Here is an 18,576-nt window from a genome sequence, read left to right on the forward strand (position 1 = left end):
TTGCGTGAAAAAAAATACGATGGTCCCCGCGACATAACAACCTTATCCAGATACGCGATGCGAAAACATTCTGTCCCTGATATCTGTCGAGTGACCATTTCAAAAGTGTCGATCGATGAGTTGGGCTTTAGACATACTACACGTTAGGCCGCGTTTTTTTGATGTGGAAAAAGCACTGCTTTCTGTGACGAGATAAAAAGCAGATCATACCAACGTCACCTGATGTTAGCTTAGCAGCTGCTAGCTCACTAACCAGCTGATTAGCTCTTCTAGAAGAAAATATAGTGTTGTGCAACAAGGAAACGCTTACCAGACATTTCCAATACATGTCCGGTATAATCCATACTGCCTTTAAGACTGTAGTTGCGGGAACGGAAATTCCAATTTCTCTACTGGAACTTTCACTTTCATTTGTTGTTGCTACAGTATGGGAAATGACCAGCGTTTCTGTGATTGCGATTGGTCAGCTGGAAAAAGTGGTTCACATCACCCAGAGCTTTTCTGAAAGGTTGAACATTTCTCAAATTTTGAATGTGCTCCGCTCTGATGGAAGAAAACGCCAGCTGCAACACTTTTCAGGAGCGGCCACCTTTTGCTTTTAATGAGAAAGGGCGCTGGCAGTTGGGGAAAAACCACTATGTGTGAGCACAGCCTTACATGCTATGTGTGAGCACAGCCTTACATGCTATGTGTGAGCAGCACAGCCTTACATGCTATGTGTGAGCACCACAGCCTTACATGCTGTGTGTGAACACAGCCTTACATGCTATGTGTGAGCACCATAGCCTTACATGCTGTGTGTGAACACAGCCTTACATGCTATGTGTGAGCACAGCCTTACATGCTATGTGTGAGCAGCACAGCCTTACAGCCTTACATGCTATGTGTGAGCACCACAGCCTTACATGCTATGTGTGAGCACAGCCTTACATGCTGTGTGTGAGCACCACAGCCTTACATGCTATGTGTGAACACAGCCTTACATGCTGTGTGTGAGCACCACAGCCTTACATGCTGTGTGTGAGCACCATAGCCTTACATGCTGTGTGTGAGCACCACAGCCTTACATGCTATGTGTGAACAACACAGCCTTACATGCTATGTGTGAACACAGCCTTACATGCTATGTGTGAACACAGCCTTACATGCTGTGTGTGAACACAGCCTTACAGGCTATGTGTGAACACAGCCTTACATGCTATGTGTGAACACAGCCTTACATGCTATGTGTGAACACCACAGCCTTACATGCTATGTGTGAACACAGCCTTACATGCTATGTGTGAACACAGCCTTACATGCTATGTGTGAACACAGCCTTACATGCTATGTGTGAACACAGCCTTACATGCTATGTGTGAGCACCACAGCCTTACATGCTATGTGTGAACACAGCCTTACATGCTATGTGTGAACACAGCCTTACATGCTATGTGTGAACACAGCCTTACATGAGCTGCTTCCCTATAGACCTCATTAAGAGACAGGAGGATATATATATATATATATATATATATATCCCTTTAATACTACAAATTCCCCAAGGCAAAAATATCAGAAGAAAACTCATTGTATACACATATCAGGAATTTTAATAACTGTGTTGAGCATGCAGTCTCCAAGCAGCTGGTCTTTCAGATTCACCATCAGCTGATATAGCAGAACTCCCTTTTGGGATATTGTAGGAGGCTTCACATGAACAATATGCTCTCTATATGCTTTGCATGCTTTAAGCCCACTTCAACTGTCTGATACTAGAATTATACTGTTTATTTGTTCTGTTTGTCAAACTCTGCATATCTGACACAGCCAAGACATGTGTTCTGGAGCACATGATGCTCTAGCACTTGATATTGTGTTTTCTTCGCAGGTCCAGTTGCCTGTATGGTACCTGCTGCCTGGTTGGGATGAGTTACTCCATCGGCTTTTTAAGATTCTGCAAACAGGTGAGCTTCAGTCATCCGCTTATCTCAACTCACTCCGTTTGACCACCACACAGTGACGATATGGATACAGCAAACGGAGAAAAGAAAATACTACACTGTGTATAAGTTACCCTTTTCATAACAGGCTGTGTGCAAATGACAGCAGCTCTAATTGGCTGTCTACTTTTCAGAGGATAACACCCACTGGTTAACAAAGGGAAACAAAAAGCAATTTAGGCCAGGTGAATCCAGCTAGGTAATAAATACAGAGATGATATGAGCTGTCAGTTCACAGCTCCTCTCCCAGTCTCTTGGGATGCTGCACAAGCTCCCTAACAGTGATGGAAATTGGAATTGAGGAGTGTGACTTCAAAACAGAATCGAGGGTGAAATTAACCTTTTTTTTCTCTCTTTTACTGCAAGTGATAAACACTCAACATGCTTTGACAGGACTCCTACGTGAAGTGTTTTCAAAGCAAAACCTTGCTGTTTCTGGTGACGTTTTTAAAAACGATCGTAGATGATGTTTCTCTACCTGTGAGAGGGCTGAAGATATCAATATATAAGATTTTGAAAAGAGCGTGGCGTTTCCATAGTGAGCTAGAAACACCCACAGGGGGGTGTGGCCGTCTCCATGGAGCGCTTATTAAAAAAATCAGAGTGGGTGTGCCCTGTGCTACTGAAGGGTATATAGCATTGTACCTGCGACATTGTGAGTTGGTCTTTTTGCCATAGGTCATCCTCATTATCATTCATTAAAAAAAGCAAATTTCAAGCATCAATAAATCCACAACTTCAGAAGTTATTATAGTTTCACTGGTCAACTGTTATGCTGTTTGGTTCACTAAAATGCTATTTGGAGACAGCTGATTGCTGTCATACAGGTGGATTTATCCTAAATGTATTGCTGAAGCACATTACATTGATCACTACATTCAATATGTCATCAATATTATACAGTGATGTCTTCCATTGGAATTGCACTGAAAGACAGAAATGGCAAACTATTCAACAATGGGATTGGTAATTCTGTTGAATTGTGCATGTGTGAAATTTGAATTTCTAGCATGACACATCTAGATTGCTGCATGGTTTGAAAAACTTGCTCTCACAAACAAAGCAAACTGTCACATACTTAAGAAGAGTATTGGCTAATGGCTATTGACAAGATCAGACAGCAAGTAATCAAAAAACATAAATGGAGCCAGCAATCACTTGGATTGGAAAAACTGTCATGCACATCAGCTACCAAAAATATTACATTGGCCATTGTACTGTTTTTAACAAAATAAAGTCAAATCCTGAGCATACCTTTCCAACATGCCTGTAAATGCAAAATGTATTTAAGTCACATTGACAAATTCACCATTCAGTTTAGTTGATTCTAATCAAATTATTCTGACCTTGTTACACGGGAGGTTTTTTCAAGTCTCTGGAAACTCTTAATAGATACATGTTTTGTACTTAAAGTGATAATCTGGAAGATTTCAGTTTTGTTCTCTTTGGCGACACCTATGACGATGAGTGGTAATTGCAGGTGAGATCCAGTGTTGCATTATGTTTGTTTGTCCATAGTAACCACCCGCAAAGCTAGCAGAAATGTCTAGTTTAAGATAAAGGGAACAAAACATAACATATTAATGAATTGTCAGCTATAATGACAGGGAGAGTCAGACTCTCCCTGTCAGGCTCAGTTGAGGCCTGCTCAGCAGAACAGAAATGCCTCTAGGCACTACTAATATCCAGAAGTGGACCTTGTGTGACCCCACCTCTAATCTGCTGAGGACAAGGACATGTTGTCTCATGTGGCAGAAAAGGTAGGAGTTGAACCACTGAAGAGATTTGACCAACCCAGTTTCTCAAGCAATCTGATAAAAATTGTATTCTCTGCTGCATCGTACGATGTACTGAGATCTGAAAGAATGAAAATGGAACATTCCCTGGCATCTGCTGCTAAAATATTATCAAAGTTGAGGCGAGCATTCTCTGTGCTTTTGGATATAAAAAAAAACAAATTATAAACCCTAAAAGATATTATTCTTCATCATGAAAGATATTAATTAGGCTCAGGCGTTGGGCTGGTTTGAGATGGATGTTTACTTTGCAGGAGACAAGTGATCAAGATGAGATTTCTTCAATCACTCCATGTTATTTACACTAGAAGGAAAAAGCCCTGTGGCAAAGAAGGGATGATAATAGATGGAGTAATGGATAATAAATATGATACAACATCAAAGGTGCAGGTACATGACCTCATATGAGACAATGACTCCTCCAGGAGGAGAAATTGCACCAAAACAGCTCATCACAGCCAAATAATTAATCAGATAGGATGATAAGATCTGTAGTCTAGTATGCTCTGGTGTTTTGGTAGTGAACATTAGGATAGGAGGGTAATATCTGTTGTCTAGTATGCTCTGGTGTTTTGGTAGTGAACATTAGGATAGGAGGGTAAGATCTGTTGTCTAGTATGCTCTGGTGTTTTGGTAGTGAACATTAGGATAGGATGGTAAGATCTGTTGTCTAGTATGCTCTGGTGTTTTGGTAGTGAACATTAGGATAGGAGGGTAAGATCTGTTGTCTAGTATGCTCTGGTGTTTTGGTAGTGAACATTAGGATAGGAGGGTAAGATCTGTTGTCTAGTATGCTCTGGTCTTTTGGTAGTGAACATTAGGATAGGAGGGTAAGATATGCTGTCTAGTATGCTCTGGTGTTTTGGTAGTGAACCTTCAGTGCGGTGACTAGGACAGAGGTTAACAGCTATGTTGAAAAGCACCTTGGACTTACGGTGGTTCAGAGATAAGGTTAGAGAAATAAGCCTCTCTTACATCCTTAACAACTTTCTGATATTTCAGCATTTCAAGTCCTTCATAATCCTTCATAATATTGCAGGACATTTGCAGTGTATCAGCCTTCTCTCTTCACTGCCTCAGTGTTATCAGTTAGACATGGCAGCCCCTCCCCCCTCCCTTCTTAAAGGAAGCAACAGTGGCAAGGTGCACAAGCAGGTGATATTCAAATTTATCAACAAGCGTCGTAGAGCAGAGGCATTGTCAAAAAAAGCCTAAGAATTTGAGCAGAGATAGAGTTAAAGGGACAGCTCACCCTAAAATCCAAAACACATATATTCCCTCTCACCTGTAGTGCTATTTATCCATCTATATAATTTTGTGTTAGTTGACTGAGTTTTGGAGTTATCGCCCGCAGAGTTTCTGCCTTCTCTCCAATACAATGGAACTGGATGGCACTCAGCTTGTGGTTCTCAAAGTGCCAAAGAAATACATTTGATAAACTCAACAGCAATGTCTCTTTTCAGAAATCATGACCCCGTTACTCAAGATAATCCACATACCTTGTTATGAGCAGTATCATGGATGAACTATTTTCTTTTGACCGAACTACACCCGCTAGCTGCTAGCTAGTTCCTACATGAGACTGCAAAAGAAAATAGTTCCTACATGAAACTTATTGTAACCAAACCAGAATAAGTAAATGACAATATTAAACACTACTGCATGAATAATGCAAAACCAGCTCTGCAATCAAAACTGCATTTTCCTCACTGACAAGTTCTGAGAAATCATGGATGAATTCGCTGTTTTGCCGTTGGAGGTCTGTATGCAATGCCACAGACAGACATTTTACGATATAGTGACTCAAAAGAGAAGTTATCATTGGAGTAGATAGTCTCTCTCCTTTCTCTTCATGTTCTGTGATTGGTTAGCGAGGTTCATGTCCAACAAAAAGACAACACAAACTCAGAAAACATCAACTACAACAACACAGTCTTTCCATCGGTTCGAGGGATTGGCTGAAACACGTGTAATCGATGGCCATTGCCACACACTGAAAGAGCTTCCTATTAAATAGATAACAGCTTGTGTTCGTAACTCTGGCAATCATCACTGAGAGAATATTGGTGGTGTGCCAAGTGGAAAGGTACAATCTATTTAGCAGTTATAGATATTATTGTTATAGCCAACTGCCATAATATCATTATTTTATCTATAATTGCCTTATTTAATCATGGATAAACCTGGGAAGTCACTGGAAAAACATGGCTTTCCTGCAGTTGGCAGATAAAGGTTTATGGCAGTCAGAGTTCAGGGCTGAAAATGTCTAAGCTTATACCAAATAGCAGTTCTTCACAGTGATGTCAGGCCTGACAGTCAAGTTGCCAACGGTCAGCTAGCTTACCCAGAGCAAGTTCTAGAAAAGCTCAACTCAAACTTATATATAATATAATATGATATAATATGATATAATATAATATAATATAATATAATATAATATAATATAATATAATAAATAGGTGTTCAGTTATTTCAGCCACACTTCTACTTTTGGGGGGGGGGGGGGCTTTAACGGTAACTGTTTTGTTTTAATTATAATTATGCAACCTAATAATACAGCATATCTTTAATTTGTTTAGTTTATGATTTTATAGATTAATGGTATACAAATAACTTGATCAGCCATTACTTGTAGCTCTATCTACTTCCCTAATCTCTTTTATTGCTTTGTTATCAAACATGAATCACTGTTCTGTACTACAGTATAACTGACTGCAAACATTCAAAGGTTGTCAGCAAAAAACAGATGTGAAAAATGTAATTAATTAATATGCACATTGCCCTGATTTCTCATAATCCTTTGTTGTTCAAGTTTGCAATGGAGTGGAGCAGTCAGTCATGTCAAGGTGGCCTAATATTGTTTAAGAAGTGTGTTATGAATTATGAATATAGAATTTCCGCACATTTCCTGCATTATGATACTGCTGTTATGATTTTACATAGTTTAATGTATGCTGACGGAGATTCACGTAACATGTAGCTTGGTGTTAGTTATTACAGCGTGTAAATTGGTGTGAAGCAGCTACCAAGCAGAGGTGGAATATTAATCCACTGACAATATCAATGCAAATTGTCTTTTGAATATAAAACATGTAAGAAAGTAGACTGGGGAATGGTAGTTACTAGTGCTGCTGACAGTTTTCTTCAATTTGCTTGGAGAATATTCTCGCAACCAAATTAATAGAAAGAACGTGGAATTGGAGCAGGCATAGAGCAAAGACTGACAGCACTAAAAGTTCCAAAGCAAAGTCAAATTGTCTATCAGTAATGTAAATATTTCTTTCTTTTATCAACATTATATTGATGTAATTCCGTCAGCCATACCACAGCCAGTGGCCCTTGGGCTGATCGATTCAAGCATCCCTGGTCTATTGCTTTTAAGTGCCACCACAGTGATGGGAGTTTAGAGCAGCCTCTGTCAAATTGGTTGGTTCAGGCCTCAATGCATGACACAGAGGACCCCTGTCTGCCGCGCGGTGATACTGCATGCAGGTCTATGCAAGCCTACATCGCCTGGTTCCCCATCCATGTTGGCGTTAAGGCATCAGGATCAAATGATTTGCATTTCAGTCGTGAAGCATGAAGGAAAGACATGTCGCGTTTACTTTGAGACCCAATTCTCTGAATTAAGGCCTCAAAGCTGTCAAGGCAAAACACGGATGTCAAAACATTCCATTTGGTCTCATAATTATGTGAAGCACTGAATAAAAATGGCATGTATTTGTCTGAATAATAAGGGCTTTACTTGTTTGGCACTTTTAAGTTTACAAAGTGCTTCACAACCAAGACATAAACAAGAAGACAGCCTGTGCCTGTATGGAATAAGCTGGACCAAGCTGGAGGTAGCACGGTCGTAGGTTCGAGCCCCCGTGTTACCTCCAGCTTGATTGGATGTCCACTCTCCATACAGGCACAATTGGCCGTGTCTGCGGGTGGGAAGCCGGATTAAGGGTATGTGTCCTTGTCGCAGCTGCACTAGTGCCTCCTCTGGTCGGTCGGGGTGCCTGTTCTGGGGGGGGGGGGGGATAGCGTGATCCTCCCACATGCTATGTCCTGCCTTTGAAACTCGTCACTGTCAGGTGAAAAGAAGCAGCTGGCGACTGCACATATAGAAAAGAAGAAGACCGCGACAAAAGCAAAGACGGCCATAAGCGTGGCGTGAGATTTAACCACTGGTTAGGCTGAGGGGGTGCTGAGGGGGTGTGGTTATATCAACAGACGGTACAACTGAATGCTTGTGGTATCAGTCAGACAGATGAAACGGGTCTTTGGCATCTGATTAGATGTGTAGAGCAGAGTCCTTCATGATACACTGTCTGTGCTGATTGGGTGTCTCACTCTGAATGGCAATGTGTTCTCCAGCACTGTCTGTGCTGATTGGGTGTCTCACTCTGAATGGTAATGTGTTCTCCAGGCGACTCTTCAGTTCTGTGTTGTCAAACCCACCATGGCAGTCATCACCATCATCCTGCAGGCCTTTGGCAAATATCATGATGGAGACTTTAAGTGAGCAGCACCACCTCTTTCCATTTCATCTCATTCTTCATGCATCATCTGCGTTGCATAACTATCAATGTTTGTATCTCATTGCTGGGAGGCTTGTTTGCAGTTTCTGTGCACATGGAACACATGGAGTCAATTTAGTAAATTGACTGTCGTACAAGTATCACAGCTTTACAACAGGCACAGAAAAATGTTAAAAATCAAAGAGTTTAATTTCAAAATGACACTGATAGGCTGAAACTAGGGCTGGGCGATATGGACCAAAGATCATATCTCAGTATTTGTAGGCTGAATGGCGATACATGATATACAGTATCTCTGTTTTCTATGAACTGGGCTAAATGTTGAGTAAGTCAAAGCCACGTGTGCAATGTCACAAGCACTTTTATTCAAACTGTAATCAAAATAAAATGCAAACAGGGTTTCCTTCCCTGACTATTGGTGCTTTCACAAAATATTTATATTAGAGGTTTTTGATAAATGAGCATCAGTAATGGCACAAACACACTGGAAATGGAAGTGACGGGGAGGGGAGGCAAAGCATCTGCAAGCACAGGCAGTTTCATTTCGGCTTAGACCGGTCACACCGGCTGCGGCACGGCGTGGCGTGACGTGGCGTGGGCGGCTCGCCGCCTGCAGCGAGAGTTTCCACGTCTGCTCTGTTTTTGCCGCGAGCCGCGAGCAGCCAGGCATGAAGTCAGTACAAGTTGTGACCGGCATGGAGCATGGAGTGAATTTAAACACAACACTGCATCTGTTTCCAGTGTGTTTGCGCTGTAATGTGAATATAATGACTAAGTGGGTAAAGGCAAATAATAGAACAGCTAAAGCAGTCTGATAAGTTCAGAAAATCACTTTACTGTAATGCAGCCATTAAAACCAGAAAAGGACAACACTAAACGTATGCCATATCATCATATTACAATATCAAAAATCTAAGACAATATTATAATATTGATATATTGACCAGCCCTAGCTGAAACAACCCTTTGTGTATGTGTTTATGTGAGTATATACAGCTACTCTCACAGTCAATAACACCCTCCTAACTAAGGAACTTCAGGTTGTGATTCCCCCCCCCCCAAATGTATGTGATGTTTTGGAATGACACCCTTTGAAATCTTACTGTGTTACTTTGAGTGATGCACAGTAGTATCAGGTGTGGGTGTACTTTGAGTGATGCACAGTAGTATCAGGTGTGGGTGTACTTTTGAGTGATGCACAGTAGTATCAGGTGTGGGTGTACTTTGAGTGATGCACAGTAGTATCAGGTGTGGGTGTACTTTGAGTGATGCACAGTAGTATCAGGTGTGGGTGTACTTTGAGTGATGCACAGTAGTATCAGGTGTGGGTGTACTTTGAGTGATGCACAGTAGTATCAGGTGTGGGTGACACATTACTTTAGTTTCATACTGTTATCACTTTGGATGTGAAGTGACACAAAGATGATGAGGTTAAATTGCAGGGTGTTTTCAGCCATATCAGACGAGCCATTAAGACGTAACGGTCCTTTATTTGTTCATCCTTCCTCCATTTCAGGGTGTCAGCAGTATGTTGAGTCGAGAGGGTAATGCATTCAATAAAGATGCCTTCAGTGTGTTCTGGAAAGAAGTGTGCAAATCATGAACTCTTATCGACTGATTATCAGGTGCTCTTTTCCGCCTCTCAGTTGAGCGTACCTCTCTGAGGACTCGGCTCTGACTATACTTATTTCTAAACTACTCAGAAGAAGTAAAGTGTAACGAAGGCCTGAGACTGAACTTTCTAATCATCTTCAAATCATCAATCTTACTTAGAGATAGACATGAATAACTTTAATAATTGTTGCTTCTCCCTGCATAGAGTTCAACAGGAAAATTGGAAGAAATAGCCATTAGCACTCAATAACCTTTGTGTGTTTTGAGTCTATCTTTAAGCTCTGTAGCAGGAGCATGATGATACGCAGATTGTTTACTTCCCCATACTGCATGGGACTAATAGCCGCAGCTGAATCCTCAGAGAGGCCGTCTTGAATGCAAAGAAGGAAGGAAAGGTCTGACAATGAAATCTAGAAGAATCTGCCCATGTTCCTGTGCTGCATTCTGAAATAAGGGAAAACAAAACACTGTTCTTCTTAAACTTCTTATGTGATATGGCTGAAAATACCATCACATTTCATTTAAGCTGACAGTCTGCTTTCCAGTCTCATGCCATTGTGTCATTTAACGAACAAGTGAAATGGAGCCAAAACATTAATAATTTGATGCTGTGCAAAAACTGTATTCAGGCTTTTCACACTAATAAGAATAAAGCTCAGACATTATAAAATGTGATTGTTGTAAATTGACCAAATATGTACCAATGTGGCTGTCTCTGACTCTATCCACCCTGTTGTCTTGTGCAGTGTGAATGGAGGATACCTCTACATCACCATCATCAAAAACTTCTCCGTCAGCCTGGCCCTCTACGCCCTCTTCCTCTTCTTCTTCGCAACCAGTGACCTGCTGAGGCCCTATGAGCCGGTGCTCAAATTCCTCACCATCAAGTCTGTCATCTTCTTATCCTTCTGGCAAGGCAAGTCTTAAGTCTTTTTAAATTGATAGGTTTGTTAGATTAGAATATAATCCATGACCCATTTTAGATTTAAAGCATAACATATTATTTTTGTTTAACTATGAAGCTTTTGCAAAAAAAAAAAGTGTTTATTTTTATTTTCCTGAAAACTTTTCGCGGACCCCCTAGCAAAGTGGCACGGACCCCCATTTGAGAACCACTGATCTACAGTACCTACTCTACCCTGTACCAGTACACATTATCTACAGTACCTACTCTACTCTGTACAAGTACACATTATCTACAGTACCTACTCTAGTCTGTACCAGTACACATTATCTACAGTACCTACTCTACTCTGTACAAGTACACATTATCTACAGTACCTACTCTAGTCTGTACCAGTACACATTATCTACAGTACCTACTCTACTCTGTACCAGTACACATTATCTACAGTACCTACTCTAGTCTGTACCAGTACACATTATCTACAGTACCTACTCTACTCTGTACCAGTACACATTATCTACAGTACCTACTCTAGTCTGTACCAGTACACATTATCTACAGTACCTACTCAAGTCTGTACCAGTACACATTATCTACAGTACCTACTCAAGTCTGTACCAGTACACATTATCTACACTACAGTACCTACTCTAGTCTGTACCAGTACACATTATCTACAGTACCTACTCTAGTCTGTACCAGTACACATTATCTACAGTACCTACTCTAGTCTGTACCAGTACACATGATCTCTGATGATGGAATCACAATTCCAAAGTAGTATAATAGTAGTAAAGTAGTATTCCAAAGTTTCTTGTTGGTTTCTTTTCGTGAAATATTACTGCTTTTTAGAAGTGAAGCAACTAGCGATGGGACGATGCATCAAAATTCAATATATCGCAACATGTGACAGAATCATATTATTTGCAATTTGTAATGACATTTCTAAATTGTTTACAGTCTATTAAGACAATGCCATCGCTAGAAGGATTTGTGTCTCAGAAATCAACATAAATCTGCCCAGTCACTTTGTTGTCACTTAAACTTTGGTATTGTGAACCCCATATAATATCGTATGACATTGGGAGATAAACATATCTCACATCCCTTGAAGCAACTCACAGACCTTTAAAGTCACTCACTCGCATCCTCACAGATAGCCTAGGAGGCATGGCACCATGCACAGATAACACACTGAACCAGGATCACTCACTCGTCTCCTCTCTGCTATATTTGGAAAATGTGCAGGCTGCTTCACATCTATGCCTGTGTCCTTGTGTCCTTGTTAGGAATGGTGCTGGCCATCCTGGAGCGCTGCGGGGTCATTCCTAACGCGCTGTTCATCGACGGCCACGAGGTTGGCGCCGGCACGGTGGCGGCAGGCTGGCAGAACTTCATCATCTGCATCGAGATGTTCTTCGCTGCCATCGCCCTCCGATATGCCTTCACCTGCACCGTCTATCAGGAGAAAAACAATGACATGATGCCAGGGACAGGTAAGCAGTGTAGCCTGCGGAGGGAGGAAGCACACGCTGTTGACAGGATCATTACCACTTCCCCTCCCTCATCCCCTGCCTTGAAAATGTGTTGCCATGTTCCAAGGCTAATTGCCCCTCTCCTCGACAAAACCTTGAAAGTGTTAGCAGTAACAATAACTGCACTGCTCTAGGCCTTCTCAAACTATTTACCCAACAGTCAAGCTGACTTTAAAATTATATTTTGAGTTTTGAATTGGTCTTCCACTACAGTATTTCAGCTGTGAAATGCAACCTGGAATGTGCGTTTTCACCAGTGAGTGCGCTCTTTCAAAGGCAGAGCTGTGGTGAGGGGTGTGTCAGTCAAGCTAGCAGTCAGCAGAGGTTGCCATCGTTGACGGTATACTGTACATCGTTACTCATGTTTCACAGGACACTTGCTAGCACAGCAAAGTGGAGGCGGGTGAAGAGGAATTCACAGCCTCTGTATAGCAGCTAGCGGCGAGCGAGAGGTACCCTTTGACGTCAATGCTGTTGGCAAGTCGAAGACAAATGTAAAGCCAGGGAAAAAGCCTTCTGCAGCCACATCAATCATGTCACCATTTCCCCTGCTGTAGGAATCCCACTGTAGCCCCGAGCTGCATAACATGCAGAAAGACTAGGAGCCACCAAGTGCTGATAAAGGCTCATACATTTCCATATCAACTCGATATGACGTTCATTTAATCCAGATCAAAGGTAATGACAGAACATCACTGATTTTCGACTTTACCCATCAAGGGCCTAGGTTCGCGCAGCATGAGAAATGAGCGCGTGGTGCTAGACATGCCGCTAGAAATGGTATTTCAGTAAAAATTTGACTAGTCAAAATAAATTGGGAGAGAGCGAGATGCTCACTCTCATAAAGAAAATAAACGTAATATTCCTATATTTGCATAATATTCCTATAGTGTGTGTATGCAATAGTCAATAGAGAGTTTATAGTAAACTTATTGTACTTTCTGCCATGTTTATCTCCTACAATAGTTCTATAATATTACTATGATATTCCCTAGGGACTATAGGGACTTGCAGAGTGAGAGAAGCAGAAGTGTACAGTGATACAAAATAGACCAGGAGTCTATAAATCTTTCATGACTTTAGGGTAAAATTGAACTTTCAGTTTAGAAATAGGCTCCAGCTGATGCATTATGTGGCTATCAGGACAGAATTAGTGGACTGGAGAAACAGAAAAATCACTATTAACTAGATGTGACTTCACAACTTCAGGGAGGGACACAGGGGATTACCTGAATCTGTTGCACAGCTGACAGCAGAGGTCTATAACCGAAGGACCCGCAACACTGTATGTTACAGAGCCTGGGCTGGTTGCTATGGTAATTAATTGGAGCTCATTAAAAGTGTACTGACTACAGCATGCCTCTCTCCCTCTCTCTCCTCCTCTCTCTAGCCGCTTTCACACACAGATCGCGCAAAATTGCAGTTCAGAAGGCCCGCAAAGCCGGCAGCCTCGCCACAGAAATTGCTTTCACATACAGCCAAGCAGCACCGCCACATTCCCGTCTTGGGGTGTGCTTTCAGGTGACAGCCACCACTCCCGGATTGAAAGGCGAGCGGAGGCATTTCCACCCAGCTCCTCCTAGCCCAAATTAATATTTTCATAGGTTAGTGTAGCCTAGGCTACTGTATGATGAACAAATTCATTCAACAACCAAACTTCGCCGATGTACGCCAGCCAACGACGTGCAGCTGCGGTCGTTAAGGATCAAACTGATAAAACACGAAAGTGTTCCACATGCAGCATGGTAACAAGGCTTTCAATATTCATTTGATCGACTTTATGGATCACAGATGCACCATCATGTAGCCTATTAGGTACAAGGCTAATTCTTATCTTTTGGTTCCAGTTTTTTGTAAAGCAAATTATTCCCATGAAGTAGCCTAATTAGCGTGCGTTCTGAAAGACGACGCCCGCATATCAAACAGCTGCAGTCTGCATAACATTCGTCGGGGGAATAGTATAGGCTATAAATGCACATGACTACTATAACGTTAGTAGTTTTTGTAAGGGAATGCACAACTGGCTAGCTAGACAGATTGCAGTTCTGGAGCTGGTTTCCAGAGGGATATCCTCAGACCAACTCGCCACAGACAGCTAATAGTCCTCTGAAGCTTATTATTATATCCGTTAATTTTACCTACTAATGTCAACATCATTTGAGCATAAAGCCTAATCTACTTACTAGGCACAGAGCATTCCTCGTGGCTGCCTTTTTTTACTTTCACTCATGCCTTTCTTGCTGCATGAGTCCCCTGTACTTTTTTTTTTATGAATGAGCTGACCATTCACACCGTTCCGGCTTGCCGCTCCTACGCTTTCAGGTGGAGGCGGGTTGCAGGGTAACCCGGCGCTGTGACTAGGTCCACTGGCGGAACGAAAGGTGTACAACAATTACCCACCAACCCGCTTTCACAACTTTCACATCGGAGGCGCGGATCTCATTTTCCGTGCATTTTACGGCTTTCAAGGCCGGTGTGAAAGCGGCTTCTGTCTCTCTCTCCCTCTCTCTCCTCCTCTCTCTGTCTCTCTCTCCCTCTCTCCGTCTCTCTCTCCGTCCATGGGTGCCGGTAGCTCATTAAAAGTGCACACTGGGAGCATGCCCCTCACTCTCTCTCTCCTCCTCTCTCTCTCTCTTCGTCCATGGGTGCTTGATATTGGTAGGGACAAGTCCCATCTAGATATATTTGCTATCCAGCTAAAGTGTAATAATAAGGTACCTTCATTTGAGAGAAAATTTCATTTTTAATCTTTTCTTGGGGAAAATAGAAACTTTTCAAGAAATGATTGGTCTCTGGTAGTGGTAAGTTTTTCTCTTGATTGAAAATACGCTGTTATGCAGTGATTTGTTTCAAGCCCTGAGTGATTTTCACTGAGGTCTGTCCTCCCTATTACCTAACACTGCACTTCCAGGAACCCCGATTAGAACTCTGATTGCAGTGCACCCCCACCCTCGGGTGTTAATGTGTGCCTGTGGCAACTGCAGAGGTCGGCCACACCTCCGGGCTTCCATTCCTCAGCCCAGGCCCTGTGGGGCGGGCTGCATTGGGAAACTCAGGGGAGCATGTACAGCTCTGCCACCTCCATAAGCTGACCCAGACAGCACTGCCACTGACCCTGAAACACAGGCTGTGGATGTCTGCCAGCTCCCTCTCTTTTTTTAACACCCTTTTAGTATTGTGGAAAATGCACCCCGGCTCACAGCTGGGCGATGAGGGACCAATAGACTGTTGTGATGACTGGATCCTGTTCAGTACATGCAGTCCTAACAGTTTATTAACCATATAAACTACAACTACTGCAAATACACTGCTGCCTGCAGCATCTGGAAAAATGGCAACACATTAACATGACAAGTTCCATACATTCAAATCATAATGAAGCTGCTTCTTCTTGATTTTGCTATGTGCAAATACATACATAAATAATTAATAAAGCTAATCTTATGAAAACAATACTGCCCCCATCTGGAGGCTATTGTAACCCCATCACTCAAGTACCCAATTATAGCCAGCAATTTGATGAAAAGAACGAAATGTATACTGGTAATAAAGGTTTTCTGTACCAACATTTATATTGTTCATATTCAAATGCATTTACTAATGTTTCTATTCATTTAATGAATTAACTTAACAGAAGAAGTTGACATCCTGAGTAATCAAGTCAAGTTTATTTGTATAGCCGTAATTCACAAGCATGTCTCAGAGGGCTTTACAGAGTAATATACCAGCATTTCAGTGCAATGGAGTCTCAAAACTTCAATTCAATAATGGTACAAAGGTTAACACAGACACGAAGTGCAACAACTAATATTCATGTTTGTAGCACATTTCACCTCTTCCCTCCCATTCCATCACGTTTCAAATAAGTGTGCATTTAAGTGTGCATTTATCTGACTTATCTGTAAAGGGGAGACTTGTGGGTATCAATAGATGTAATTCTCATTCAGATACTGTATCTTGAGGTGAAGGGACCCCTTTGAAAATGGCCAAGCCAGTTTTTCCCTGGACAAAATTTCGCCTAACTTTGGAGCGTTATTTAGCCCTCTTCCCGACAAGCTAGGATGCTGGTTGGTACCAATGGATGCTTCGGCTCTTCTAGTTTCAGATGATACCAGAAACTTTGCTCTGGCTTTAAAACTAAGCCCGCTATAACAGCCATTTAATTTGTATCACTGTAAAATCGGGAGAAATTTCCAATCGGTTAAAAACAGCGATACTCCTGCGAAAATCGAGTGTTGGCAGGTCTGTGTTTGAAGGGGAGGGGGTATAAAACATGCAGTATAAAACGAGTAGAATTCAAATGAAGCATAGGACCTGATCAAACGGCCTTGTCCCTGTTGTTCCTGCAGACAACATCGCCCCCATGCAGAGCATCTCCAGCGGCCTGAAGGACACCATAAACCAGGGAGACGTGGTCCAGGATGCCATCCACAACTTCTCCCCGGCCTACCAGCAGTACACCCAGCAGTCCACGCAGGAGGTAGTCCAGCCAAGCCAGAACGGGAAAGCCGGCAACAACAAGGGCTCCCGGAAGTCAGACAAAATCATGCTGATCACCTCTGATGATGAGTTCTAAGGCCAACCTTCAATCTAACCCCATCACCCTTACGGAAGCCGCTTTATCCGCAGATCCCACAAAGCTGGACTCAGACCAAGTGCTTAATTTTCAGATCCTCAGTATTTAAGATGCACTGCGTACCTCCCTCCTGTTTTAATGAATAATTCACGTGGCAAAGAGGTGGATGGAATACATTATTATTTTAACATTTATTCGCTCAGTGCGATGAGCTTATCTGTCTCCATCTCTGCAGTAGTAATCACAGGAAAATGGCACGTCACTTTTAAGTGACTTTTAAGCTATGCAAATTTTCTCTTGTTTTATTTTTTTATTTTTTTAATCAAAGTCTGATGCCCCTAATCCCGATCATGTTTGGGTTCTGTCATGTCCGTGCTCTCTCTGGCCGTCTGAAAAGTGCGCTCTCTGATTCATGCGAGTTTCAAAGAGGAGGTGATTAACATGTGACTCCGGGAGGGAAGCGGTGAAGCCGGCGATGGCCCGGGAATGACACTTTGCGGGCCGTCTCTTGCATCTGCTTGTTTGAAGTATTTGCTGAGCATTCCTCTGCATGGTTTCCTGACGAAACGGAAGGATTCGTTCAAAGACACACTGGTTATGGAGCAGGCACTTCAAACGGCAGAATTTCAAACCCTTGGGATCTCGTATAGCATGGACAAATTGGATAAACCTGTCTCCTACCAAATGGACCGTTGTAGTATTCTCATTAATTCTCTCAGCAGGCACACAAGTGTAATTCAGTGCAATTAGACGGCAGCAACAAACATGAACAAAAGTTATTTTGCAGCTTCTGCATTATGGTAAATACTTTTGGCATGGAGTCTTTGTTTGAGATTATTGTTGCAACTCCTTCCACTGATTATGTGCAGAATTTGTGTGATTGGTTTAATTCTAAATTGCGGTGTCAAATATGTTCTGTTTTTTAATGTAAAACATCTCTAATCTTATTGCACATGTTCAGTTTATGAGTTGGGAAAATGTAAATGTATTTAATCTGTTTAGTTTAGGAGTAGTCCAAGCAAGCTAATGCTAGTGTTGGAGTCGCGACCACCTAACCTAGACCGAGACAAGACCAAGACTGAGGGGGAGCGAGACCAAGCCAAGACCGAGGGGGGACGGGGGGGGGGGGGGGGGGGTCTTGGTCAAGACCAAGACCAAAAAAATTAAGAAAAAAAGACCATGACTCTAATGATGGCTTAACGTTTACATTATTGCTCTGTTAACAACTAAATAAATCATTATTTAGGAATTATAGTAAAATATAAATGGCTGTACAATATAAACTCAGTGACCGAAGGCAATCCTTTGATCTGAAACACTGCAATTCCATATCAATGACCTCAGAAAGGCACAACACTGGGCAGAATGAAGTGTAAAAACACCTACTGCTGCTAAATTATGACTCCCTCCTTTGTGATTGTATAAGCAAATCGTATGACTGATGATTTGGACGACATCTTTCCAGCCACCTTGGTGACGTGTGTTGTCTTCCTTTGTGCATGAATGTGAGGGGAGTGGCTACAGCGTTAAAAACTTTCAAACTGCATGGTTATTGGTTGCGATTGAAGGAGGGATTTTTATAACCTGACCCCGCCAGATGGGGCGGTATTGAGTTCACAAATTCACAATTGTGAAACAAA

At 42.0% G+C, this 18,576-nt stretch overlaps 1 protein-coding gene across 1 annotated transcript in view; it reads left to right on the forward strand.

Moving 5' to 3' along the window:
• Nucleotides 1–18,030, forward strand: part of tmem184a (transmembrane protein 184a) — a 32,180-nt gene extending 14,150 nt beyond the window's left edge. Inside the window, exons 5-9 of the mRNA XM_083649414.1 lie at nt 1,871–1,946; nt 8,193–8,284; nt 10,665–10,834; nt 12,115–12,321; nt 16,710–18,030. Coding sequence (XP_083505540.1) covers nt 1,871–1,946; nt 8,193–8,284; nt 10,665–10,834; nt 12,115–12,321; nt 16,710–16,936 — 772 coding nt within the window. The 3' untranslated portion in view covers nt 16,937–18,030. The remainder of the gene's footprint in view (nt 1–1,870; nt 1,947–8,192; nt 8,285–10,664; nt 10,835–12,114; nt 12,322–16,709) is intronic.
• Nucleotides 18,031–18,576: the final 546 nt, after the last annotated feature.

Source organism: Poromitra crassiceps, assembly GCF_964638095.1.
Source record: "Poromitra crassiceps genome assembly, chromosome: 13".
Taxonomy (NCBI): Eukaryota; Metazoa; Chordata; class Actinopteri; order Beryciformes; family Melamphaidae; genus Poromitra; species Poromitra crassiceps.